The 27,851-nt window shown below is 40.4% G+C and overlaps 1 protein-coding gene across 1 annotated transcript; it reads right to left on the bottom strand.

Annotated features, from left to right (window-relative positions):
- tmprss3a (transmembrane serine protease 3a) lies at positions 1 to 27,818 on the bottom strand. The gene is made up of 13 exons (XM_042494653.1): positions 27,752 to 27,818; positions 27,540 to 27,586; positions 23,965 to 24,199; positions 22,324 to 22,437; positions 12,313 to 12,429; positions 11,630 to 11,753; positions 9,868 to 9,987; positions 6,966 to 7,012; positions 6,363 to 6,528; positions 4,509 to 4,678; positions 1,323 to 1,418; positions 1,070 to 1,212; positions 1 to 165 (listed from the first exon to the last, which is right to left on the bottom strand). The coding sequence occupies exons 1-13, from the start codon at positions 27,816 to 27,818 to the stop codon at positions 1 to 3; spliced, it is 1,611 nt and encodes a 536-aa protein (XP_042350587.1).
- Positions 27,819 to 27,851: the final 33 nt, after the last annotated feature.

Below are 27,851 nucleotides of genomic sequence, written 5' to 3'. Positions count from 1 at the left end.
TCATGTGCTGACCTCCATCTGTTGGCGGATCCAGCTGAGTGACTGTGTGATGCGAGTGTAAACGCCCGGCTTGTTCCTCATAGCGCAGCCGATTCCCCAGCTGGTCGCACCAACCAGCTTCCATACCGACGAGTCTTCACAGGCCAGAGGACCTCCACTGTCCCCCTGAGGGGACACACACACACAAACCAAAGTTACTAAATCACCAGTGCTTCACAGTCTTTAGAAACAGATGCGAGCAAAAAGACAGAATCATTGCACTTCCTGTTGTCATAACAGAATATTTGTGTGTGATTTGTGGGGGTCTTTCAAGATCTGTGATTTTATTTCTATAATGTTTTGAAAGTTTATATACATTTAAGGCTACGATTAGATGAGAACAGCCCTACTAAAAACGAAAAAGTCTTTGCTTTGTTTTTTTTAAAAGATCTGCATTCATATGAAAATGTGTGAAAATGACCCTCGTGTACACGGACCCACAAAAACAACCGAAAACGCTGTAGTATGCATGCCAGGCCAGTAGCTGGTGGTGTAACTCTATAATGACACACCATAAAAGAAAACCACACGCCTGCGCAAAGTGCTGCCATGACATCACTGTTCTCACAGGATCCGCACATTGGCAGTTTACACCGTAAAAAGTGAACTAGCTTCATTAAACCAAAAACCCAGAATTAACCAGTTACCTAAACCCAAAACCTGTTTTATGATTCAGGCCTCAGGTTTCAAACACAAGGTCACCACAAGTAGTTCCTCCTTCACAGAAGGAAATTTTAAAAACGACTTGAAGACTGTGCTGTATGACAACCAGAACATGTTTGGAGCTGAGGTTGAAACTGATCCTGCCTCTCTCCTCATTTGTCTTCCTTGTCTGCACATCATCACTGTTGCATCATAATGTGCAAAAACTAATGACTTCTGATAATCTCCTGTTAGATCGTGATGTAGCCTCAAGCCTACAATCAAAATATTCATTCTCTCTGAGGCAACAAAGACAATCAGATCAGTGAATCTTAGTATATAATAATAATAATAATAATAATCATAATTAATAGGAAACCCTGTGTACCTGGCAGGAGTCTGTTCCTCCCTCCAGGTAGCCTGCACAGATCATCCAGGGGGAGATGAAGCCCTGGTAAACCTCTGGCTGGTTGCAGGTCTTGGTGGAGAGGAGTGGCACCATGGCTGAGCGCAGAACCACACTGGTCTCTCCTGCAAAAAGCACCTCATTTCAAGCATGTGTTCCACTGTTATTACAATATTCCCAGTTTCAAATGTAGTTGTGGGTGAAACAGCAGACCAGGAATGATGTTCACACTCACCTTCATCCTCAGTTGCTCCCCATCCAGAGATCCAGCACATGGTGCCCTCCTCAAACTCCTCCCCGTAGTTCGGCAGGCAGATGGGCTCCACAAAGCCTGCAGAGGACCACTGGAATGAACTACATCTCCCAGACAAACTGTACACAGAAATGTGTTTGTGTAGTTTCCTCTATGACACCAATCAGTCATGCAGCTAAAGTGTGATAACACTCACAGTCTGTTTTCAGATGGATGCTAAGTTTGGACTGAAACGACACATCAGCTTCACACTGACATTCACACTGAAAGGTGAAGGCTAACCAGTGAGAGCTGAGACTGTGACACCTGACACACTTAATGACACTCAGCTGGCAGGAAGCAAGAGACCTCTTTCACATGCATTTAAACTTGTCAAAACTGATTTGATTTCTCTCCAAAACATGGGAAAAAACATGAGTATCTTGGCTCCACAAATTTCAAGAAAATTTTGTAAAAGGTCACAAAAATGACCTCATAATATTATAAGATATTCTAAAAATACAGGGAAAATATCCAGAAAATTGTATTCATAATAATTTCACAGATTATTTAAAATTGTCAGAAATATCTGTATATGTTTTTTTTTTAGCACTTTTTTAAAGCTCATTTTATTTTTTGTTTTTTGCTTTTCTTTTTTGCCTATTTGCTGATAATTTTCTTTTTTACTCATTTCTTGCTTATGTTTTTTGTGCTTATTCTCAGTGCTTATTCACAATTTTCTTGTAGCTTATTACTGTTTTTTTGCTACTTTTCTTCTTATTTTCAAGTAATTCTTTAGTAATTTATTTTCCATGTCTTTAATTTCCATGTAACTTTTCACTAATATCTTACCATTTCTTTTGTAACTTATTTCCAGGTAATTTTTTGTGTGTGTATGTTTTTTTTTGTTTGTTTACTTATTTCTTGCAAATTTTTGGACCATTTCTTGTTGTTGCTTGCCACCCTCTTCCCATGTTTTTTAAATAAATCAAGCCAATTTCTGAATGGTTCAAAGGGTTAACTGGTTCAGCTGCAATTGATGGTTAAAAATATATTTTTTAAGTCTGTGTTTTTCTTGGTTGTTGGGGGAGCGGGGGTGCCTCTCTTCTACTGTTTTGTTCTTTATCGCGCTTTGCTGTACAGGTAAATGTTTCCGTCTTGATTATGTTCTGTTGGTTGCTTTTAAGCTAGAGATCTTAGAAATGTACAAACTCCACTGGACTCATGTATCTCTTGGAAAAGCCATCTGCTTGATGTCCAGATTTATTGTCTGAAAGACCTAGTGCATCACCATCGCTTCACTGTTCAGTTCCCCTGAGTGCACTTCAGTTAGCCGTTGACTCAGTCTGTCATTGGCCAGCAACCTCTCACCCGAGCCCCCAAGAAGTACGTCTGGCTTTGAAACAAATTTTGCATAGTAGCCAAAAGTGGAAAAGACGTTTTCCCATTGACTTACATGATTAAAGAAACGTTTGTGTATCAGCTGATAAATTTTTCTGAGAATACAAACCCCGCAAAATGATAGTTTCACTATCAGGACTTGATCTTGTCAGGGCCCACACCTTTGAATCTACTAACTGAACTGAGTTGGAGTAGACCGGCTGAGGACGGAAACAGAGTTTAACCAGTTGACAAGCTGAAATCAGGCAAAATTTAAACCATTTGGTCTGATAACATTTTGAAAGTCTAGTAGTCATAAGATTAAATCATTTTATCCCCACTCAAGTTTTCAGAGCGCTACACCTGAAGTGAGACGTTCAACCATGCTCAGCCACCATAAGTCTCTACTGCACCTGCTCTGTGGGCACCATAATGTGGGATCATTATTTCAAATCATGGAAATCAAGGTTTTTGGGCTTTATGCACTGCTAAGCAAGTTACATATGAATAAACAGGGTCCCACCTCTAATGCTGGATCCAGTTCTCTTAATTCATCAATGCTCCCACATCCAACATACCCTGATTGTCTCCTCTCTGAGGTGGGAAATTTGCAGAGCTCACCTTTAAATATAGGGTGGTTTAGCTGCTATATACGATATTTCGAGTCTTTACGGAGACTATCTGCGGCTCTCACGTGTCTCGTCAGACAAAAACATGGAGTGCCAGCTGCAATTAGGGTGTTAAGCACTAACAGTGCTCAAAAAACAGCAACAGCAGGTAGTTTTTCATTATAGATTTGTTCAAATTTTAAGCGATATTTTTGAATTGTTGAAAAAACACAAATGCGAGATGACTGCATTTCCACTGAGTGATATTATACGACTTTTCTGGTGATAACAAGAAGCACGGCGATGGATGTTCAAAACATTAGCAGCTTTATTTCTATTGCAACCACCACACTAGCCGTAATTGTTTCCAATCCAAGGCCACGTAGGCGTGTTATGGAGCCATAATGGAAAGGAGGGAAGCAGCCATGTATGAGGGATTTCGCAGAGGAATTGTGGATTCAAAATTTCTAGATGATCTGCTTAACTTTTGAAGAGTTATGTGATGCAGTAACACCTCTTGTAGCTCCTGCTGCATCATGAGGGAGCCAGTTCCTACTGACAAGCACATAGCCATAGCATCATGTGACCTAGAAAAGACAAAAGAAGTGCTTCCATTGCAATTTTGCTAAATATGGCTTTTTTCTGTTTCCATTAGGCATACTTTATATTTGCAATTTCAATTTGTGCAATTTGAGGGTTAATGGAAAGCTGCCTAGTGCTGATAGAGCTAACAGTGGTAACCTGGGTGGGAACTGAAGGGTGGGTGTTACACTTCTGGGATGACCCCATGCAGCCACTGCAGGTTGGTTTTATCAGCTGTCACAATTGTGTGACTTTGGTTCTTAAAATGACAATGAATAAGAGATGGTGCTGAAGATAAAAATACATTTATTACCGTGATCTAAGAACTGAACTCCCTGGGCTGTTTTTAACACCCCCCCACCGATCAAAATGACCACTTACAGACTCACGGCCAGGAGCGACCTACGACCATGGTCTGAGCACAGCAGTTTGACTGGAACAGGGCTAACTCTGTGCCTTGCTGCCGGTCTAGTGACTTAAATGAACCTACTGGACCTTGTGAGTCTGATGTTGGAACTACAATAGAAGAGATGTGAGTGTGAAGATATCAACACAGAGCAGGATGTTACTGAGACAGAGAGTGAGGGCTCGGCAGGGTCTGGAAACAGAACACCAGTACCATTGAAAGCAAGCGGCGTGGCCAACTTCATCAGTGCGATATCGTAGTTGAGTCCTTTAGGTCTGTAGCGAGCGTGATATATAATCTGCTCCACGGCCAGAGACTGAGCCCCATGGACTGGCTGCTCCGTCAGTCCCACATGGACCGCCCACCTAGAGGGGTCTGCAAACCTGATGACACACAGCAGCAGATACAGTGAAACACAATATTCCTGTCAGGAGATGTGAGGGAGACAACGAAATCAGATCCCACCACCTCCAGGGTGGCTTTCTGTCCTGGCCTCAAGGCTCCTCTCTTAAATACTAACCAGTCACAACATCTAAACGTAACATGTTTATTGGACAGAGCTTTGATTTAATTTAATTTAACTTATTTTATTCATTTATTTTTAAGTGCACTTTTAAGATGTTTTGATTGAGTTTTTATGCAAACTGTGTGTATTGTATTGAGCCGGTCAAAGGAGAATTTCTGTCACAACTTGGGACAGACAAATCTATCTATCTATCTATCTATCTATCTATCTATCTATCTATCGTAGCATCCTACCACACAGCCAGCTTAAAGCAGTCGAGGGACAAGCCTGTTTCCAGCTCTTCTATGAAAATATATATTTACTTGATCCAGTTGTCCTAAAGGGCGCTTAAGATTCTTAGCTAAGACTTGTTTTTTTTGTCACAAAATTGACACTTTTGACCCTGTTTCCATAGCTGACATTATGTTTCATGAATGAACCAATGTACCATGAGTGCAGTGATTGGATGGCAGGTGATCGTTTGTGTAAGTCAAAGTATTGATCAAGGTGTCTGCAGAGCTTAGTCCAATACCCCTTTCACACCAAAATTACCGTGTGCACATGGGGTTTTCAAACACAGGTAAACCCACTAAATAAAGTGAACACAGCTCTGCAGCAAATGAGTCTGCTTTTCTGTCAGCTTTTGTGTGCATGTGTGGGTCTTTTTTTGTTGCTATGTCACAGACAAGCTGGAGAACAGGTAAAAGCAGCAGAATCAGAGGTATTTGAAAACTTGTCAGTGTTTCCTCTCCTTATATAGCTCTTACTTATCCAGTCTCTCTTTCAAACTTGGTGCAAATGTATTTGGATCAGTGTTTTAGCGCAGCTGAGGGGGGAGACGGAGGGTAATTAGTGATGGCGCATTGCATCTCACTGATTAAGGATCTGAGGTTAGCGTGTTCATGTGGGCATTGTGTTCCCATCAATAATGATCGGAGCCAGAGGCAATTAAAACCTGTGTCAACTGCAGAACCATTTGACTTGGGTGTGAAGGCAGATCGTACGCATTCTCATTGTATTAAAAAGCCAGATGTTATTTGAACAGTGGGAATGAGTTAGATTTAAGACTTTTAACAAGCTTTTTAATAGCACTACTTAATACTTATTTTATGGTAACACCTGTCAAAGATGGTAAGTATGATAGAACACCAGATGCGATGAACTAAAATTATTCATTATTATATCGCATTTTTAGTAAAGCCCAGAAGTTTACAACAGTAATTCTTAGCAATATTATTGATGAAATGAATGGAACCTGGACAAAGGTATAGGGCAGATGAGTAATACTATGACACAGATAATGGGTGGATGAACTAACCCTCTCAAATCTGTTTGGACATCAGTTTTATTTTTGCTGCGTTCAGACCCTTGTCACAAGCTATTTAACTCTTTGAAAATGGAACAAATTGGTTTGAATTCTTTCAAAAACATGGGGGAAATGCAATTACCAACTTCGAAATTATAAACAAACGTAATTGGTAACTGACCATATATTACACGCCCTCTCTGGATGCTGGCACAATATAACAGCTCACATGTGGAGTGTCTGCAGTGTGACTCACCCAAACACACAGTGTGCTGCAGTGAGGACCCAGCGTGACGTAATGATGGAGCCTCCACACAGGTGCTCACTGTCGAAGTGGAGGCTGACCTGCCAGGGGAACTGACCTGGCCTTGAGATGTTTCCTCCAACGATACGAGTGCTGTACTGGGGCCTGGAGCCGCACTCTGAGAACAGACACAAGGAGGGTCAGATCATGCACCTCTAACATGCAAACACAGCACACACACACACACACACACACACACACACACACACACACACTGGATTAACACCATTCGGTGGAGGCTGATATCAGTAAAGAACTGTCACGAGGAAGCTGGCTGGAGGAAGTCTCTGCAGAAGGTTAGTGACTCCTTCTATGCAACATATTTTTAAAAAATGTGGGCTGCGTTAGTCTGTAAATACAGATTACTTGTTTTAGCAGGCAAAAGTTACAGCACACACACAGATTAACCACACATTACCACACAATTGCACACCATGCAAGAACATAAACACATGCAGGAGCACACATGCTCCTCTTGAGTCCACCTGAAAGCTTTAGAGAAAGGAAAGTGATGGGTTAAACACAGATCAGTGAATGTGCAGTGTGTGTTCTCACCCAGACATTTGAGAGTGGCCACCCTCCCTGAGCTGCACTGAGTCTTACTGGGACGACACAAGAGGAGACACTTAGCACACATGGAGCAGTAACACAAATGAAGGTTTCAGTTTCCAGTGACATTACAGACGAGAAGGAGACACAAAGCTCACATGTGGAGGAAGATTTCTTAGACTGGCCCCAACCCACCAAAATCTGACAAGTTGATTTAACTGAAAAGGATCTTAGAGACTGATTGCAAAAGGAAAGTAAATATAACTACAAATCAAACCAAAAAAATCTTTTTTAGCTAATTGTTAAGTTCATTCCAAATGTAACTGTATTTACTTAATTTCGTGAAGCTGTGCAACCTAAAAATGGCAAGTGGAATTATCTTGTTCTTTCTAAGTGTTAGCAACTTCAGTAAACCAAGTTAGTGTGACTTAACTTGATCATAACAAAGAGTTTTTAGCCAGTGATGAAGTTAAGAGATCTACAAGTTCTGCTTTCTTATAGCACAGTAAACTTGGTTTACTGAAGTGGATAAAACTTGAAAGATTGATTTAATTAAACTTGACATTTTTAAGTTGCAACAACTTCACAAAATTAAATATCACTAAATTTTGAGTGAACTTAACAATTAAATATAAAGTAAACACAAATTAAGATAAATACTTATATTTACTTGTATTTTTCAAGGCAGTTGGTTTACTAGATTTTTTTAATAGTGAAATCAACTTGTCAGTGGAATTTAAATACCACCAAGTTAACAGAACAGTACAGTCAGACTAACTTGGTTTGATTAAGTTGCTATCACTTCAAGAGCGTGTTCAATGTAGAAATTTATCTCATCTGTGGATCTTGAACAAATGACTAAGGACAAAATCTGGGCCCGTTGGCTGGACCAGCTGGGACAACAAAGGGAATTTGAGGGAAGCTATTGTGTATTGCTCTTTAACCCTTTAAGACCTGGATCGACATCAGTTTTCTTGTGCTGCTTTCAGATGCCTTTTAGAGCTGCCTAACAATTTGAAATGTGAGGAAATTGGTTTGATTTCTTTTGAAAACATGGTCAAGAAAGTCAGTGAGCAGCTTGGTGAGAAATGTCCCACAAATTGCAAGAAATTAGAAAAAGTTGAAAAGAAAATGGGAAAAATAGACAAAAGGATAAGAAAATCTATTCATAGTTATTATACTTATATATTTAAAACTGTTACAGAAAAAATATAGATATTTTTTTTTATTTTTCAGCACATTTTAAAATATTTTTTAAACTCAGTTTATGCATAATTTCAGGTAATTTCCTTGTAACTTTTCCTAATTTTTTGCTAGTTGTTAGGCCATGTCTTGTTAAGGTACTCATTGCCTTGATTTGCAAGAAATCAAACCAAACTGGTAAGGTTTCAAAGGGTTAACAAAGGAAACCAACCAGTTAGTCCTCATCCTTAATTTTTTTCTCTTGTAAAACAAAGAAGGCATCAGTCTTGTCTTGTTTTTTTGTGGCATGAGTTCATTGTTTACCCCTTGAGGCTGCTCGGGGAAAAACATAAACTACAGCTGCATTTCTTGGTGAGCAAAAGGCCTCAGACAGCAGACAGCCACGTTTATTTTATCAAGCGTCACAGAAGTCAGATTTCTGCTTTATCAGAGGTGCTTCAAACTGTGGCTTTTGGTTTTACGAGAGAAAAGGTTTCAGAGGCTTTCTTGTTCCCTTGTCCAGTACTTTTCATTGCACCATTGACCCCATGTAAACCTTCATACCACTAATAAAGTAAACCTAAAAATAAAGAATAAATGCTGAAATTGAAAAAAACAAACAAACCAAGAAATGATCCCAAAACATGCTTAAAATTAAAAAAAAGTATAAATATTTTTCTGTACCATGAATTTTAATATATAATTAGAATAATTATAAATGTGGTTATCACTTTGGACATTTCAGTGTCAACTGGACATTTTTCCTATTTTTAAATTTTCAGGTATTTTTCCTCATAGCATTTACTTGTTTCCTGCAGTTTGCATGTTTTTCCCCCCGTATTTTTGAAATAAATCAGATCAGTCAGGTTTCAGAGGTTTAAATGCTTGTGAAGGGCATCTGAGCGCAGCACAAGAAAATTGTTGTCAATCCAGGTGTTGAAGAGTTAACCTCCATTAAATAGCCACACACAGCTGCTGCCCTGAGATTTTCTACTGAACCTTAGGTATCTGATGACCAGGCCCACATGGAATCTGTACGACAAATCTGACCGTCAGCACACAATATTGTCCTTTTGACATGCTTTTAAGTCTTAAACTTAAAAGCATCTATAAAGGACATTATTGTGTGCTGATGGTCAGATTTGTCGTATATTGCTTTTTATGTCGTGCCCCTTGAAGAGTTTTTCAGTTGTGGTTGGAGGAGTGCTCATTTTTTCCTTGCCACATGGAATCTGTGCCCTCAGAGGTCCAACAAACATCTCTGCAGATCCACAGATTCGGGAACAAACATTTGGCAGATTTTCATTCTGGTTCACAGCTGAAAACTGAGAAAAAGAAATCAGCAGATTGTGTTTGTGTCTGCTGATGCAGACGTAAGCTCCAGCTCTATTCTCTGCATCTGTCTGGTGTCAAGGATCCAGTCAATGTGGATCTGCTGTGTATGTGGGCCACCAGGTGGCCAAATAACAGGTACACACTCCTATTTGCTTTTGGCAAATATTTGCTTTTTAAGTTAGCACACAGTTTCCCATTTTAGGACCAAACTAAATCAGACTGAGCTGGATGAGGCTTCATTCTACCCTCTGAGCTCCAAATAGTCCAGTTCTAACAGAGATCCTTTAGATGATTCATCTGCTGCCAAATGTTAGTGACTTTGATATTATTATTATAACACAGTTAGTCTGCAAACTTTTCCATAACATTCACATGGGGCTGTGCTTTCTACCTGAAGGCGGTGGCATTCTGCAGCTTTATAGCGTGCGGCTGGCTCAGGTTGATGGACACCAGGTTTGACTGAAGGTCCTGCTCGATGGAGGTCAGAGAGATGAAGAAGGACTCCAAATACCTGACAAACACACAGCAACACACACACAGCAACACACACACACACACACACACACACACACACACACACACACACACACACACACACACACACACACAGGGTTCTCAGATATTATTCATGTTAGGGGAGACAGCACAGCTGAAAAAAATGTAGAAAATACACATTACATTTCCTACACTTCAGATTTCTGTTCTGGAAATGTTTTGTAAAAGTTTCATCAGATCATGCCTCAATGACACATTTAAATGTAACATTTCCTGCACAGCAAGCAGACATTCCTGGTAATTACCTTTGCCACACGGACACTGCATTTCTGCTGTTAACTTTGTGATCATTGTGGCAAAAGATACAATGGCAGACACTGTGATAACTTTATGCAGTTGTAAAATCCTGTCATGCTATATAATGAACCAGTGTGAAGTGTTTCAGCATCTAATAAGCCTCAAACTCAAAGATCTGTTAGTGAAACTGGACTTTCTAGTAGTAAAGAAACATGGCCCGCAGCGCCACTAGTGTTATTACTGCATACTGCTACCCGCCTTAATGCCCTCTAAACCCTCAGTGTCTGGCTGACTAGTAGCTTGATACAGTTCACAGTTCTCTTCCCCACACATCAAACAAGAAAACAGCACAATCTAAACCATCTCGCAGTACTGTTCCTTCTGTCTGGCTAACCAACCCTGTCTCTAAGAGATTATGTTTGCCTTTTACTAAACTGCTGTCTTAATTATGTTGTTATGGCAACATAATCACTGTCTACATTATGTTCAGAGACAATGTTTTTTTCAAGTAACGAAACCAAACAGTCATCTACAGTAGAAGCTTCGTGTACGGAGGATGGTGGGCCCACAGAGGGCAGGATCTTGTCACCAGGACTTGAGGTTCACTTCTACACTCCTGTTTCTGGTCAGGTTTAGGCAATGAAAGCACTGGGGTTAAGGTTAAGGACAGATGGGGATTTGCAGGACATTTTAATAAGAAATTCAACAAAGACTCTTGACTTAGGTTGAGGCATCTAATGCTCTGTGGTTAAAGTTATTGTAATTTTATTAAATATTAATAAAAAAATACTGCTGTAGTCACTACGAGTGGATACTTGGTACGTTTACTTGATTTATTGTGTAAGTCCGACTAAAACTGGACTTTTAAAATACATGTTAACATATGTTAGTCCAACTGAAATCATACTAAGTTGAATTTCTTGATTTTGAACTAACACGCCTAGATTATGCTGTTACTCTTTCATGTATATGACAGAAGCGGACCTGAACTGGCACACATTCTCATTTGTAGAGGAAAGTAGGGAAGAAAATGAAACCAAGCAAAGGTAAAAAGTTAATGGTAGAGTATATAAGAAATGTAGAGGATTTATCCTCTGAGGACCATGACTGTCTATATAAAATTCCTAAATGATCCATCTAATAATTGTTAGATATCTCCCTTTGGATTATTGTGTTGGACCATACGGTTGTCTGAACAGTGTGGGACAATTCAGGGTAAGACAATAAGCTGTCAAGTGGGACATGGACAAGAATCTCCCATCACACTATATCATGCAGAACCAGCTGAGAAAAGACAACCACGGGACAGAAATGAATAGACAATCGGGACAGAAAAGAGGATGTTGAGGTGCAGTCTCAACCTGGAGTATCCCAGTTGCTTGCAGGCAGAGACTCCCAGCCAGTTGTTCCAGCCATCTGAGCACACTGTTCTCCACACTCCACCTCTCTGGACCTGCAGGACCGAACTCCTCCCACTCAGACGCACTGATGGGCACAAAGAGACAGACAGACAGACAGAGAGACAGACAGACAGACAGGCAGATAGACAGCGAGACAGACAGAGAGTTGAACAGACAACAAACAGACTTCCGAATTACTCATCCATCCTGTCCACTGGAAAGCTTCTCCTTGACATTTCACTGCAGCCTCTTCCACATGTTTACTCAGTTGTGTCATGTGACCTCAGTAACTTTGGTTTAAAAAAAAAAAAAGAAACCAAAAAGACATATTCATATTCATATATCTTGAGCGTTCATCGAGCCAACAGAAAATAGTTAAAGTGCAGCTTGTTGCTGTTAAAAGATAAAGTGTTCGCAATTACAGCAACAGGACCAGGAGGAGAGCTTTATTAAAACGCCACGTTTTCATTTCCATTTGAAAAATGTGTGCTGCTGCTGGCACAGTTAAATATATTATTTTAGAGGACTTATTTAATAACCCTTTCCCAATTTTCGGTTATATAATGGTTGTTTAGCTGAATAATTAACTGATCTTTTGCCTGTATGTGTGCCTGTGTGTGTGTGTGTGTGTGTGTGTGTCTCACCACAGCCGAGCTCGTCCTCTCCGTTGTCACAGTGCACCTCTCCGTCACACTGAGCCGACGCACTGATGCATTGTGACGATGAGCCACAGCGAAACTTCCCTACACAGCTCAGACCCACTGTGGACACACGCACGCACGCACGCACGCACGCACACACACACACACACACACACACACACACACACACACAAACACAGGGAGGTAGATAGAGTGACGGGTCAAACCCAAACTGCAAGATAAATTGCTGACATAGTTTAGAAATTCTGTTAAAGACATATTCCCTGACTAAAGACGTCTTCAAGGATGTCAAGAAGAGCCTTCCAGAAAGAGGGATGGCTTATTCCCCGCACCATCCAGCTAAACTACTAATTAAGCACAAGGGAACCATCAGGTGGTTCGTGGCACCTTCTGCAGTGGTGTAATTTTTGAAAACGATTGACAATGACAACTAACTGAGCACCTGAGAAAACACATTTTATGCATGGAGTGTCTTCCACCTGTTGGCGCTGTTTGCACTGTTGTGAGGTGGAGGGGAGGACGCGTGTAAATTACATCCGGATTATGGAGAGGATGGCCTTATAATATTTGAGTTAACTATTTTTCTTACTTTGAAAAACGGCCTACTGCACAATCTCAATACTGTCTTCTCTTTTTCTGTTTAAAAGCCGGTACAAAAGGACAGTCTTTTTTGTACTCTTATTCTCTACACCAGTATGGACATTTACATTGTTACTTAATGATTTAGTAGTTAAAATAATGGTTGTGCCCACCTGATCTCCTGGAATATTTGTTTTACTTGAATAGCATGATTGCCCAATTATTATTATTATGTTATACCTCAAGTCCAGTTGACATTGATTTACCAGGTTCTGTGTTCACACTTTAAATTCTGACTGTTGTTGATTGAAGACTGTAATTCGTAGGGTCTTTAATGTGATTTGATGCTTATTATATGTCTTTTGTAACTGTTTAGAGGCATTGTAGAGTAGAGCGTAAACGACCCACTCGGGTCTCTCATGGGGGTATGGTATGGTTTTCTTTTATAGATACTGTCATTTACACAGCTCCCATGGTATATGTATGCTCTGAGGTACCCAAAATTTTTCACTTTCATTTTGCATTAAGGTATGACTAGTCAGCTAAAATTAATTTCTTTGAATGTCAGGGCGATCAATTCTCCAATCAAGAGGAAAAAAATTCTGACATATCTAAAGAGACAATATACTAACATTTCATTTATTCAAGAAACTCACCTCTCCGACGCAGAACATGTTAAACTAAAATGAGACTGGGTAGGTCCTGGTTCAGGGCATGAGGGATCTTGGATTGTGTGATATTTGGCGTCAGCGTAACCCAAAAGTAAAAGACTTTTCCTTCTTCTCAAATGTTCACAATTCCCACTCTAGAATTGACATGTTTTTAATATCCTGTAGTATGATTGCCAGGGTCACTGACTGCTCCTATCTAGCAGCTATATTGTCCAACCATAACAATTTAATGATGACATGGGATATGGACGCCACACAACCAACACCATCTACCTGGAGATTTAAATCTTATATGCTTAAGGACCCCGAATTCATTAGTTTTATGAGCAGTCAATTTGACCTATTCATGGAAAGCAATATAAATTCTTCTTATGCCAATATACTGGAGGCCTTATAAGCATATAAGGTAAAATTCTTTCATATAGCTAAGATAAAAGACAAAAGGAAAAATATTACGGCTCTGGAAAATGAGATTAGAGATCTCGAGCGTGAACACGCCCACACCAAAAGTAATGTGGCGCTTAACACTTTGGCTTTAAAATGGATTCAGTATAATAATTTATGTACCGACAAGGCTGAGGCTGATTTAGAAAGGACCAAATACCACTACTATGATTTTTGGAAACAAGACTAGTAAGCTACTAGTATGGCAAATTAAAAGAGAAGAGAATGAGAGGTTTATACACTTGATTATTACAGATGATGGAAGGTCCCTTTGATTCATGTGATATCAATCATGAATTTCAATTAATTTATAAGACACTATATAAGACATACCATGAGGTAGAAAAAGCAGCAGCATTCTTGAAATCATTAACCCTACCTAAACTAGATTCTAATGACTGACTTTCTAGATGCTGATATATCTGAAAAGGAGGTTCTTGATACCATTAAGTCTTTGCAGAATAATAAAGCCCCTGGGCCAATTGAATATTTTAAAAATGTTTCTGTTAAGCTTCTAACCCCTTTAACAAACATGCTAAACAAAGCACTGACTAATAAGACTCCCTAATTATTTGGAACTGGCTACAATAATATTGTTGCCAAAACTGGGCAAGGATCGCCAAAAGTATACTTCTTATCATCTTATCATAGAAATTTATATGGATCAGACAATGCGTAGAATTTTTTATTTATAATAGAAGCAGCCTGCTCACAAAAAGATCCCATGCTATTACTGTTGATGGACACGGAAAAGGCATTTGACAGAATTGAACCCAGCTTTCTTGTCCAAACTCTTAGGGTGATGAATTTTAGAAGTAGATTTAGTCATTACATCAAAACGCTCTTTAATGGCCCTAAAGCACAAATTTAAATTGATGGAGTACTGTGGGATGTCTTTTCATTATCCAGATTTGTCTGCCAGGGTTGCCCTAGTTCTCTGCTGTTGTTTTTGATAACCATAGAACCTCTGGCTGCTGCTATTCGCTCTAAAATTACCGGTATTAATTTTGGATCTAGTGAGCATTTATTAGCATTTTATGCAGATGATCTTTCAATTTTTCTAACTGACCCTGCAAACTCACTCCCCCCATTTTTTCAGTATTTCCAACAATACAGTGCTGCTTCTGGTTATAAGTTAAACCTTACAAAAAGTGAGGTTCTGACCTTAGATATACAGGACAACTATATCAAGAACCTAACCAAACCTTTACAAGCCCCCAAATGGTTTTAAATACTTAGGCATAGAAATTTGTACTTCCATTGATAAAACCTTTTAAGACAACTACATAAAACTAATAGATCAGGTTAAAAGAGATTTACAAAAATGGAGGGACCTTCCACTATCATTAATTGGAAGAGTAAATGTTATCAAAATGAGCATAGTCCCTTAATTCTTATATTTATTCCAATGCATCCCATTTAAAATTCCCAAATCGTTCTTAGATGAACCAAAACAAATGTATATGAAGTTTTCTTTGGAAAGGCAAAGCCCCCAGAGTCAAACTCTCAACCCTTCAGGCTCCATATTCCAAAGGAGGACTAAACCTTCCCAATTTTAGATGCTATAATCTTGCAGCCCAGTTTCGTTCAATATGGTGCTGGTTATATGCTGATAACATTGAGGCAAGATGGCTTCCTATTGAACAACAACAATTAAAGAATGTCCCTTAAAATTCTCTTCCTTTTCTAACCTCTAAGAAAACATTATTTACCATCACCAAGAACCCCATAATTTTAAACTCCTTTTCTGTATGTATATATGTCTGTATATATTATAGAACTTATTATACTCCACATAAACTGCATACAATACACAGCAACTCCTCTCCAAATTGTCAGTGATGTAGAACCTGTGATTCATATGTTGTTGGAAATGTCCTTTTTTTGGAAGAATTACTGAAATACAGAATTAAAATAACTTCAGAGTCTACAAAAACTAAGATCCCACCTGAACCGAGACTATCGATTTTGGTTGATATACATGGGCTCATTGTGAGTTTCACTAAAAAATACTTAATATTACTGGTAGGCACAGATGGTAAAACGTATATTCCACAGAATAGGAAATCAGAGCTTCCTCCATTGCAGAGACAATGGTTAAATGAATTATATAAAGTACACCTGAAAAAAATGTATTTAGTATTAGGAGGAATCTAGAAAAATATGAACAAATATAGGATTCTTACCTGGCTTTATTACCACCATTACATCCACTAAACTAGTGAGTCAGTGCAAAACTTGCCCCCTCTGTCTACCTAATATTTGTGATATACATGTTATCAACACTTGGGACTTCATGTCTTACTTGATTGAATTTTATTTCATTTTTTGGTTGTAACCATGGGAAAATTTAATTTATTGCCGTAGTTATTTCTACCACACCAGTGATGCGGGTGGGGGGTGGGAGGGGCACTGTGTTTTTATTGTGTTTGTTTTTTTGTTATTTGTCTGTCTTCTCTCTTTTGTATTTCTATATGAAAAATGCCTTTAATAAAAATATCTTTAAAAAAAATCTGTTAAAGACTGACGGAGGACTTCAAGTGTATTTCTCGTATGTTTCATTAATGGCTACTAATAAACAATGTTGACACACCATGGCAAGAATGAAGAGATCATTAAAAGGTGAAGTGGTAGTTTAAAATAATAACAGGGAAGGTGGAATGCAGAAAGTTCAGCACATTCTTATCCCAACTTGTCACATGGTGCCGCTCTGTCAGTGACCTTCCCATCTGCTTATGACATTTTAGGTATCCTTCTGCGTCAGCTGTTTACGCTCCCTGATGTCGTTACTGTGATGTCAACAAATGCACATGGTGGGATGAAGCAGCATGGTCCTTATGTTTACTCAACAGTGTAGACTGTCACAATGGTCGGGATTGGGCAGCAAAGTCAAAGCTGTGGTTAAAAGAAGTCTTTGCCAATTTCCAGCCAAGTCTGTGTTAGCATGGTATAGGAAGTGTGTGCAGATAATGGTGTTAACGGCTGACCCGAGCCATGCAGAAATTTCTCATGATAGATTTTAGCTAGCGGACATGTGGGGAGCTCAGAAAGCTGCTAGGTAGGGAGGCGCCTCATCACCTTTCATTTTTACACAATCCCCACACCATGCTAGCACAGACCTGGCTGAAAACCGATAAAGTAACCGTTTAAAGTGTGGTTAGTTTTGGGCAGAAAAACCCTGCCCGTTCTCACTCTGACCTCGTTGAATAGCTCTGTCAGTGCTTTCTGTGTACGAGCATGATGCCAAAAGCCAGCCTCTGCCTCCAACCAGAATGCAGCTGGACGGTGTCAGATGAGAACGCACTCGGACAGAACTAGTGGCGTTGTTATGGCGGATGGCCTATTTTTCTGCCGTACCTTTGTATCATAAATCAATCAATCAGTTAGTCAATATTTATTTCTATAGCCCTTTACAATAACCAAAAAGGTACCCAAAGTGCTTTACAGCGGTGTCAGAAATAATAGTGTAGATAAACAGTGTAAATAACAATAAAATAAACGAACCATAAAACAATACATAAAAAATACAGAGGGAGGTGCTACACAGCTGCAAAGTGTTAAAAGCCTTTCAGAAAAGATAAAACAAGATAGAACAGTATGAACAGGATAGCCTTAGTCAGAGATTAAAAGCCATTCTAAAAAGTAAGTCTTCAGTTTAGACTTAAAAAGGCCGAGATCAGTAGTGGTGCGAATGTCGGGGGGCAGCATGTTCCACAATCTGGGAGCAACGACAGCAAAGGAACAGTCACCCCACAGTTTATATTTCGACCTTGGGACATCTAGCAGAAGCTGATCAGAAGAACACAAGGCCCTCGTGTGATCACGGATAGATAAAATCTCTGACAAGTAGAGAGGAGCCAGGCCTTGAATGGCTTTAAAAACAAACAACAAAACTTTAAAATCAGTTCTAAACCTAACTGGGAGCCAGTGGAGTGAAGACAGGACAGGGGTGATGTGCTCATGTCTGGATGTGTAGGTTAAAAATCTGGCAGCAGCATTCTGTACTAGTTGGAGACAAGAAGACAAGGAGAAGAAGGGAAGACTGGCTAAGTCCGACTTAAAGGGCATTGCATGTTTAATTATAATTGATCCCAGTGGTAGCAAATATAAGGACAAAAGGGTAGGGCCAAGAATAGAACCCTGTGGCACCCCACAAGGGAGAAATGCATGTGATGACTGGAGGTCACCAATCAACACAGAAAAGCTTCTATAGACCAGGTACAACCTAAACCATTGAAGAGCGGTACCACGGATGCCTACAAACTGATCCATATGAGATATGAGGACTGCATGGTCAACTGTATCGAAAGCTGCTGTGAGATCCAGGAGCACTAGCACAATGGAATTCCCAGGATCCACAGACCATGCAATGTCATTGTGCACCTTTAACAGTGCTGACTCGGTGCTATGTCAGGATCAGAAACCAGACTGGAATTTCTCAAGGATCATATTTGACTGTAATTGCATAAAAACAACTTTTTCAAAAACTTCAGGAAGGAAAGGCAGATGGGAGACAGGTCTAAAATTAGACAGCACCGAGGGATCAAGATGGGGTTTTTTAAGGAGGGGCCTAACCACAGCATGTTTGAAGGCAGCTGGGACAAACCCTGAATAGAGACAGGAGTTAATAAAAGCAAGCAGACTTGACCCAACAGAATTAAAAACCTCCTTTAAAAGTTTGGCTGGATTGACATCCAGGGGACAGTTAGTAGGTTTCATGCTACTAACCACCTTAGTGAAAAACGGCAGAGAAATTGTCTGAAACTGCTCAAAGACAGTTAACTGAGCAGGAGGAACACACATCACCAGGAGACATAGATACATTACTGACACTCTGCCTGACGGACACCACTTTGTCGGTAAAGAAAGAAACACACTCTTCACAGGTTACAGTGGAAGCATCACACAGGACAGTGGGACATGGATCTATAATATTAAGTAACACTCTTGGACGATGAGAGCTGTTAGTTATGACAAAGGACAGATATTTGGACTTTGCCTCCTTGAGAGCTCTCTGGTAAGCAGCCAAACTGTCCCTTAACAAGCCGAAAGACACATGTAATTTATCCTTCTTCTTCCTTCTGCTTGGCCTGCCTGCATTGTTGCCTGAGCGCACAGGTGGAATCGTTTACCCAGGGATCTGCCTTGGATTTGGTGTTTTTTTGCCGGAAAGGGCAATAGAGTCCAGAATTGCAGAGCATGTAGAGTGGAACGCGAAGAGCAGGCTATCTGGGCAAAGGGGAGAGACAGTGCACTGTTAGCGTACAGCTGAGTCCTTGAAGGTAGCAGCAAACTCTCCAGCCGTTGACTGGGTAAAGATACAGCATCGGCAGGCTGGTGAAACAGGACTATTGGCAGGTAGGGGAGCAGCAACATCAAAAATAATGGGGAGGTGATCTGAGATAGCAGTATCCACTATTTCTCTGAGGGAGACAGACAGCCTGTGTGAAATTACAAGAGAATTATCAAGAGTGTGCCCATGCATATGTGTTGGACCATTAACTGACTGAGTGAGACCGAAAGAGTCCAGAAGGCCTTTAAACTCATTGGCCAATTGATTTGCTGCACAACAAACATGAATATTAAAGTCCCCACAGATTAAGAGTTTATCAACTTTGGGATAAAATCAGACAAAAACTCAGAAAACTCTTGAATGAAATCCTTATTAAATTTAGGTGGGCGATAAATGGTGGCACACAACACAGAGCAAGTGAGATCAATCACAAATAGCTGCAGTTCAAAACTGGAAAAATTATTTGCGGTTATCATTCGGCATTTGAAGCTGTCCTTGAATATAGCAGCCAAGCCGCCACCACAACTGAAGAAGGAACAGCCGGGAGGGAGGAGGGAGGAAGGAGCTCCGAGAAGGTGCTGTCATCACCTGGTTTCATCCAGGTCTCAGTCAACAGGAGGAAATCCAGATCATGCTTGATGAAAAGTCATTCAAAATAAATGTCTTATTAATGAGAGATCCCGTATTGGACAACGCCATTTGGACTGAGAATTGGTCTGTCCGCTCAGACATGCAACCGAGCAGGCGGAGATTCCCCGGCACATGGCCCCACTAAGAGAGATCCGCACTGGCCGACAACACGGAAGCGGCTCCCTGGTGTCCCAGACAGCTGGCTGGAGTCACCGGTACCTGTACTCCGTGGAATTCAGCAGATCGTAGCCGCCGTACTCCATAGAAGATCTGGCTGAGTGATGGGGATCGTGAAGGGAAGAAGCCAAGTAAGTCTTCAGTCTAACAGGACTCCTCCTCTCTTACCACGTCTTATTAGGGGGCTCTTGCGAGGTAACCAGCATGAAGGACGCCATAGAAACAGTGGTATGGACGCCAGGGAAGGTGGGAGCGTCTTAAAATGCCCATCAAAGCCACGAATAGGCAATTTTTGCAACGACGCGGATGTTGAGAAGGGTGAGGCGATCATACACTTGCAGAGGTGGCACACTCCATGTAACAAGTAGCAGGTACAGGAGAGGGAGCCGACAAGCCCACAGGGGGCACAGGGGCGCCATCTTACGTAAGTGTGTGTGACTATATATAACTATAAATGAGGGCCACTGTGAGAAGAAAAAACACCTTCTCTGCTTGGTTGCATCTCCTCAGAGTTGAATTCTGTCAGCTCCTCTCAGCTGTATCCAAATGACTAAGTGCATGGCCCGGCAATGCTGTTTATTGTGGTCGAGTTGAGGTTACTGTTGACCTCTTCAGAGACATGAAGTGAAACTGAAACTTTAGGTCTCTGTTCCAGAAGGAAGAAAGAATCTCACTAAAAATCTCCAACATCACTAACAACACTGAAAATCCAGCCCTTTGTTTCTTGCAGTATGTCATGTTGCTTGCTTCGTGTGTCTGGATAAGAAGAGTCGGTCTCTATAGAAAGGATTTAATCTTCAAAATTTCAGCCTAGTTGTAATAAACTGAAATTGTGTGCCTAGTTGAGCTGACTAAACTCATTGTCCTGTCAGTCTCTTTGAGAAGAAGCTGATTTATTGGAATACAGCCTCACTTTTCCTCAGTGAAAACCACCCACATTGTGCAAACCTGCTAAACACACAGAGGAATCTTGCCTGTCTCACTGCTGATCGACCTCTTCATTAACCTTTTAATGAACACAGTCAGCCAGTGTTTAGCTCTTCATACTCGGTGCAACAAACATTGGAAATAGACCTCATAGTGAAGGAGGTCACACAACTCAGAGTGAACTTTCAAACAGACACGTTAGTTTGGAGCACAGAAAGCAGTTTGTACTCATAATATGTGTATTGCTGGGAAATAAAACGCATTAACGTAACATGGAAACAACCATGATATGTTTATCACAAAAAAAACACATAGAGTTCCTTTTAAGTTGCGAAATTGTTTGAGTTACCCAACAGACCAGGTAACTGCAGGTAACAGTGGAATGACTGTCAGTGTGTCACCTGATCTGGATCCAGCTGATCATGTGTTTTACCAGTGACTAAAACCAGCCTTTGGCCAAAAGGTTCCAAGCAAGTAGGAAGAACATGAGCTTAGATTACTGACACACATCAAAACAATCAAAGATTTGGAAAGCTGAAAGTAATGTTTTATTTCGAGTTTCACATAATTTCCCCAGCTAACATTTGCCAGTAATCCCAGAATGTAAAGCCAAACAGCAGATTAGAAGCTCTGCAGTTTATGTTTTCAATGTGACAAATGTGTTTCCTCAAAGTTTTGAAACTTGCTCTGTAGACATTCAACTCACTCTTTTCAGATATTTTACTTAAAGAATTATTTCAGACATTCAAGTCAGACTTTAGAATGTTTATATCCTATTCTTGTATTTTGAAATAAATTTACACTGTCGAAATTTATTTTCAACCTTTTCAAATCTTAGATGAAATGATTTGATATGTGATGAGGATCTGACATCACAGAGGGAAAGATGGTGGCAGTACAGGTCCAAACGTGTATCAAAGGGAAAAATGTCAAATGTCTGCTGATGTCTGTGGGTTAGAGACATCATCAGTATCTGACTGCAACACATAATGACTTTATCATGTTAAATTAACTATCAAGGACATTTTCTCTCCCCTAAAATTGTGGCACAGTGTAAAAAGGACAGTTTGTGTTCAACCAACACTCAAACTCAAGCTGCAGGTGGGATACATTGTGTCAGTGACCTCATATGTTCTCACTGCACTGTGTGGGAGGGACCTACATTGTATAACAGGTAAGGACCACATCAAATATTGATGGAGCCAAGACAGTCCATGCTACAGTGGCTCTATTCTAGCCGAATGGAAGCACTCACAGTGCTGAGCTCCTTACCTCCGAGGCCGATGCCGAGAGCAAGAACAACCACCACGATGAGGCATGAAGCAATCACCAGCTCCGAGCGGTGGGCCAGCAGTCTGTCCTTCCAGCTTTCCTTCATGTCATCCTCTAGGGACACAAAATAGCCCATTATCATTTACACTGATTTAAAATTATACAATATGAGCTGCTAACACTTCAAATGCCAAGAAGAGATAACATCCGAGAAAAGAGACATACATTAATACATAATACATAAAATAAAACATGAAATGTGGTGTTCTTAAAGGTATTGCATAGCCACAGAATTGAGAAACTTTTGAAACACCATTTAAGAAATAAACCACTGTGTGTTTAAAAGAACATGTAGTTTTTGGACAACAATTAAGTTCTAGGGCTCAGAGGAGGATAATATATCAGGCTGTAGATACACAGCCTGATATATCTGCAGGGTTATATGACTCTGCAGTAGTCTCCAGTATTTATCGGCTCTGACTGGCAGTAATGGAAGCGCAACACTAGAGTGAATGCACTGATTTTGGCCCAATTTCTGGTGAAATTAATGACACACCACCACAAAATACTGTGCGTCTGTGTCCAAGCAGCACTCAAACATCGTTCCAAATGAGTCTGCACTGAGTTTGACAGAGAGACTGATTAAGTACGAGATATATAAAGACAAGTCATCATAGTAAAGTTTTCACAGACCTCAGTCCATGCTGCTTTCTGCTGTTTACTAACCTATTCTCCAGCCTGTCTGTGACATCAAACATGACACACAAATAACACACGCATGCACGCACTCACACACACACACACACACACACACACACTCACACACACACTCACACAAAAAGAAAAGGATACTCATCTGCTGTGAATTGAATGACGCACCACCACAAATCACCATTTGTTTCCGCCATGTACACGGCTCTGCTCTATTGGCAATGGGAAAGCAGCCTGTGGCCTATTTTCAGTGGGTTTACCCATATTAAAAAACTGCATACACCCTGTGGAGGCTTGTGAGAACTTTAAGGTGGTTACTTTTTATATATCTCTTACTTAATGACTCTCTCTTACAAACTTGATTATGTTATTATTATTAATTATTTGGAATGATGTTTGAGTGCTGCTTGGATGGAGATGGAGGATATTTATTGGTGGGACACCAGTACGTCTTGTCAGTTAAGGGGTTAAATTGAGACGTTCACCTTATTGTCGTGTTTCCATCAATGGTTATCAGAGCCAGAGCTGATAAATACCTGTAACTACTGCAGCGTCATTTGACACGGGTATGACTGCTGACTGTACACTTTCCTATCACAATAAAAAGCCAGATGTTAGCAGGTGTTTTGTGAAGTGGGAAAGGGGCTTAAGTGTTAGCCCCGTGTTAATAACTATTCACTATATACTAGCCAATCAAATTAATGCCAAAAGCAATGGCATGATGTCAATATACAGAGTGACTTTCTCTCAGCAGCTCTGGCTGACTACAGCGTCTTGTAGGAAAGTGAGGAGGACTTAATCCGGGACAGATGTAACACTGTTATCCTCGTAATGCCGTGTGTCTGTCACATCATTTCACATTTCAAGCAGAGCCCATTGTTACTCCACCTGAGAGCAGTCATACCCACACAGAGGATTGCAGGGTCTCACCGTGGATGAAGGGCTGCACCTTGGTGATTGGCATGGTGGGGCTGGGTGCAGCTGGAGGTTGCGGCTCCTCAGGTTTGGCAGAATGGTTCTCTGATTCGGGGTCAGCAGCAAAGCTTCCCAGGGGGCTGACGTTCAATGTGTTGGGGGTTTCAACAGTGGGGAGGTCTTCCTCCGTCACCGAAATCACTTCTATCCTGGAGGGGTCTGGTTGTCCAGGTGCCGCTGTCTTAGGTTCCTTAAATTGGGTGACAGAGAGGAAAATATCCCATGAATCTAACATTTGATGACTTTTGCCCGGAGTGACAGCAGAGACACATGTATGAAGACTTTATCCAAGCTATCCAAAATCTATGAAAAACATATTACCAAAAGAGATGTTAAGGCTGACGGTGTGACTGTAAGGCCAGTCTGTACACACAGCTCTGTGGTAAACCAGTAGTATCTGGGCTTAACTGAGTGAAAAGGAACATGTTGGAGGGTTCAGTATTGCTTCAGTGCAGCGTTCTGCTCCTGACAAGATCTGACAACAGTGCAAACTACAGTATCAGAGTGCAGCGGTAGGAGGATGCAGAATGTAGACAGAAAACCAGAAAATGTCCACATATTACGTATTCTAGGTATTCCTATGCTGTGACGTTCCGAGATGCTGCAACCAAAAGGGATGTCAACAAAGGCACATAGGAATAGAATGAAAAGCACTAGCAGCACTAAAAAAATGAAAGTCTGGGATTTGTTGGACCCATTCACTTCCCCACTTGCCCACCCTAAAGGGACCTTTCTGCTTCTTATATTATGTTTTTACTGGCAGCGTTTCAACCTGACACATCATACTGCATTGCTAAGTGCCATCCGTGCAAGTGCATTGCATCATAACCAGTTCAAATTTGATATTTGTTGTACATATTTTCTAACATGGACCTCCAAACTGTCACGTGTTAAAAAGCAGATAAAGGAAAGCCAAGAGTGTGTTCTCTGGACCAAAGAAAGTCTCTGTTTGATCACCAGCGTGTCTTTTGGATGGTCTTGGTGTCTCACCTAAATGGTGGCACACAGACAAATAATAAAATAAATATAACTACATGGTAAATGATGAAATGGACTTGCACTTCTGCAGCACTTATTATGTGTTTTATTTATTTTTGTTTCAGAATAGAGCGACATCACTTTTCTTGTGCTTTTTTCAGACACCTTTCACAAGTATTTCAACCTTTGTTGAAAGTTTTTTCTAAAGGAATCATGCCAAATTGCCAAGGTTTCAAAGGGTTAAATAAAATGTTTATATTTTTTGTTCATTTTTGCCTCTCAGAATGTCATATTATGCAAATTAGTTGATGACGTCACCTAGCGACTTTTGAGAGAGCCAATAGCAACTTCCCTAACAGAGGCGTTGGCAACACCTCCCACAGGTCCTGAAGGTATCATCATCAGCCTGTGAGGCCTACAGGAAAGAAGGACACCATCACCAGCTACTTTATACACACACACACACACACACACACACAGTGACAGGGGTAACTGTTAGCATCACAGGGCTAGCGTTACTTCATTAATAACAGTTAACAATTGAGTCATTTCAGCTCAATTGAGCTAGACAGCTTGGTGTCGGATGTTAGCTGCTGCTGTGTTAGCTCTTGCTAACTGGGCAGACGTTCAACTGACACAGAGGAGAGCAGCTCAGAGAGGGTCCTTTAGTGCTGCGCTTAACCTGGAACGAGCTAGAGAAAGTGTGCAGATTTTTCTCATGTTAACTTTCAATTTATGGTTTAACAAGATAATTAAGGTCTGACTGTTCAACACATTAATTTGAAATTGCACCCGTTTTCCGTTATTAGCCAATTTACATCCCTGTTCTAACATCACCTATTTAAGTGCACTTGAGTTATCTATGATAATTTAATGTGAGTACTCTGATAGGGAAGTTACGTAGAATGTCCATCCCAAGTTACTGCAATACTCAGCATATAACACCATGTTTAAATGAGCAATAATATAGCATCGTGAGCCAAATACAATCATAATATTGTATTGTTTGGTCTCTGGTGATTCCCACTGTTATAAAAAATTTGTTTTTTTTAATTTATTTTAGTTTATGCATTGTTGTCCCCCGCTGGCCAAGCTATTTGATAGACGCTGACAGGATACAGAACCCCTATTAAAAGGAAGTGAGGCCTTGAGCCTCTGAAATTTGAAAGTGGAGGCCTGCAGCTAGGACAGAGGCAGTTTTTTTTAACACACTTACACTGATTCTTACTCACATCTACTGCCAAGCTCAGTGCTACTTTTATTTAAAGTTATAAAGGCAGTTGATCCTTGCCTATTTTTTGTTGTGTTAAACACTGCAAAAATGTGTTACTTTGTTTGAGCTGCAACATGCGTCCGAACTCCCCCACCGTCTCTTCTCTGGCTGGCAACCTGAGAAAGGTAGGACATGCCTCTATAACACCCACCCCTAGTAAAAAATGAAATGATGCAATATGTTTCAATTAGTATAATATTACTAAAAACAACGTAATAAGATGGGAGAAGAAAAAATAGATAAAGAAAAAACCGAAGAATAGAGGAAAAGAGGTGAGATGGATAAATGCAGAGTTGAATTGATACAGATTTAAATATCCAAAGATCATCACAACAGGGACCCTCAGTGTTGATGAGTGGAAGTGCAAAGTACCCCAATAATAAACTCTGTTAACTCTGGAAACCACAACCACAATCACAGTTTGTCTAGTGCATCCAGTGAAACCTATTTACCTTTTGACCTCCTATCTTCATAAACACCTCCAATACCTTGCTTTATTTCACAGAAAAATATCGTATGATAGCAAAGCTATTTCAATAAATCAATCCACAGTATATCTGTTTCCCTGTATAAAAAGCACATTTTGATTCAAAGGTAATCAGTTTCCTGGTGACCGTGCTGTGTGGTTAAAATTATGATGAGCCATTACTGTTTTTATAGGTGTAGCTTCACACTGAAAGGCTCATGCACACTCATACATAAACACACACAGGGGACGGAAATGTGCATGGAAAAATACACAGCAGCAGAAGCTCATATATAGCTGTACACACACACACACACACACACATCTAGGAGTCTTCCTCCATCAACACTCATGCTACCACACTAACACTGGATTTTTTTCCCTCTGTCAGCAGCCTCACTGTTTGTTGTGGTCAGTGTGAGCTATATGAGATGTGTGTTCTGTATTAATGGTCACCTGTTGATATGGGCCTTTAAAGCAAAAACAAGAGTCCACAAACAGTGTGTAAACATGCAGAGGCCCCTAAATGATGGAAAACAGGTGTAACTTTCATCAGTTAGTTACATGTCATTAAGATGAGAGAATCAAACTGACTTTATGATTAATCAGTTATTATTTCTGTTTATGAAATGTCAGAAAAACCTTTAAAAAATCACAATACGGAATTTTCTCAAGGAAATTTCCCAATGTCTTGTTTTTTTTTTTTTTAAACTAACAGCTCCAAACTCCTGCAGTATTCAATCAGTTCACAAATGTGTAACACAAAGAATTTTCTTCAGCACTTATTTCACTGGCTGTATTTTGTCCACTTACTGTCAGGGCAGTGGATGTGTCAGCAGCAGCAGTGTTGGCAGCAGGATCTGTGAAACAGAGATAAGATGTGGTGGATTTGTGGAGAGGACGGTGTCAGAGGAGAGACAGAGACAATGGAAGTGAATGAAAAAGAGATGATGAAAAGAGAAAAACAAACAGGCATCCTCAAGAAAAAGCTGGTTCAGTCCATTTCCAAATTATGTCCAACATACTGATCTCCACGAAGCTTTTCGTCATCATGCCATTGTCCACACTCAGCTGTGCTTTTTCTAAGACCATATCCTCCTTACTCCCTTTATCCCTCTCCCTTTT

Source organism: Plectropomus leopardus, chromosome 10 (genome assembly GCF_008729295.1).
Source record: "Plectropomus leopardus isolate mb chromosome 10, YSFRI_Pleo_2.0, whole genome shotgun sequence".
NCBI lineage: Eukaryota > Metazoa > Chordata > Actinopteri > Perciformes > Serranidae > Plectropomus > Plectropomus leopardus.
This window is presented reverse-complemented; position numbering and strand designations above follow the sequence as displayed.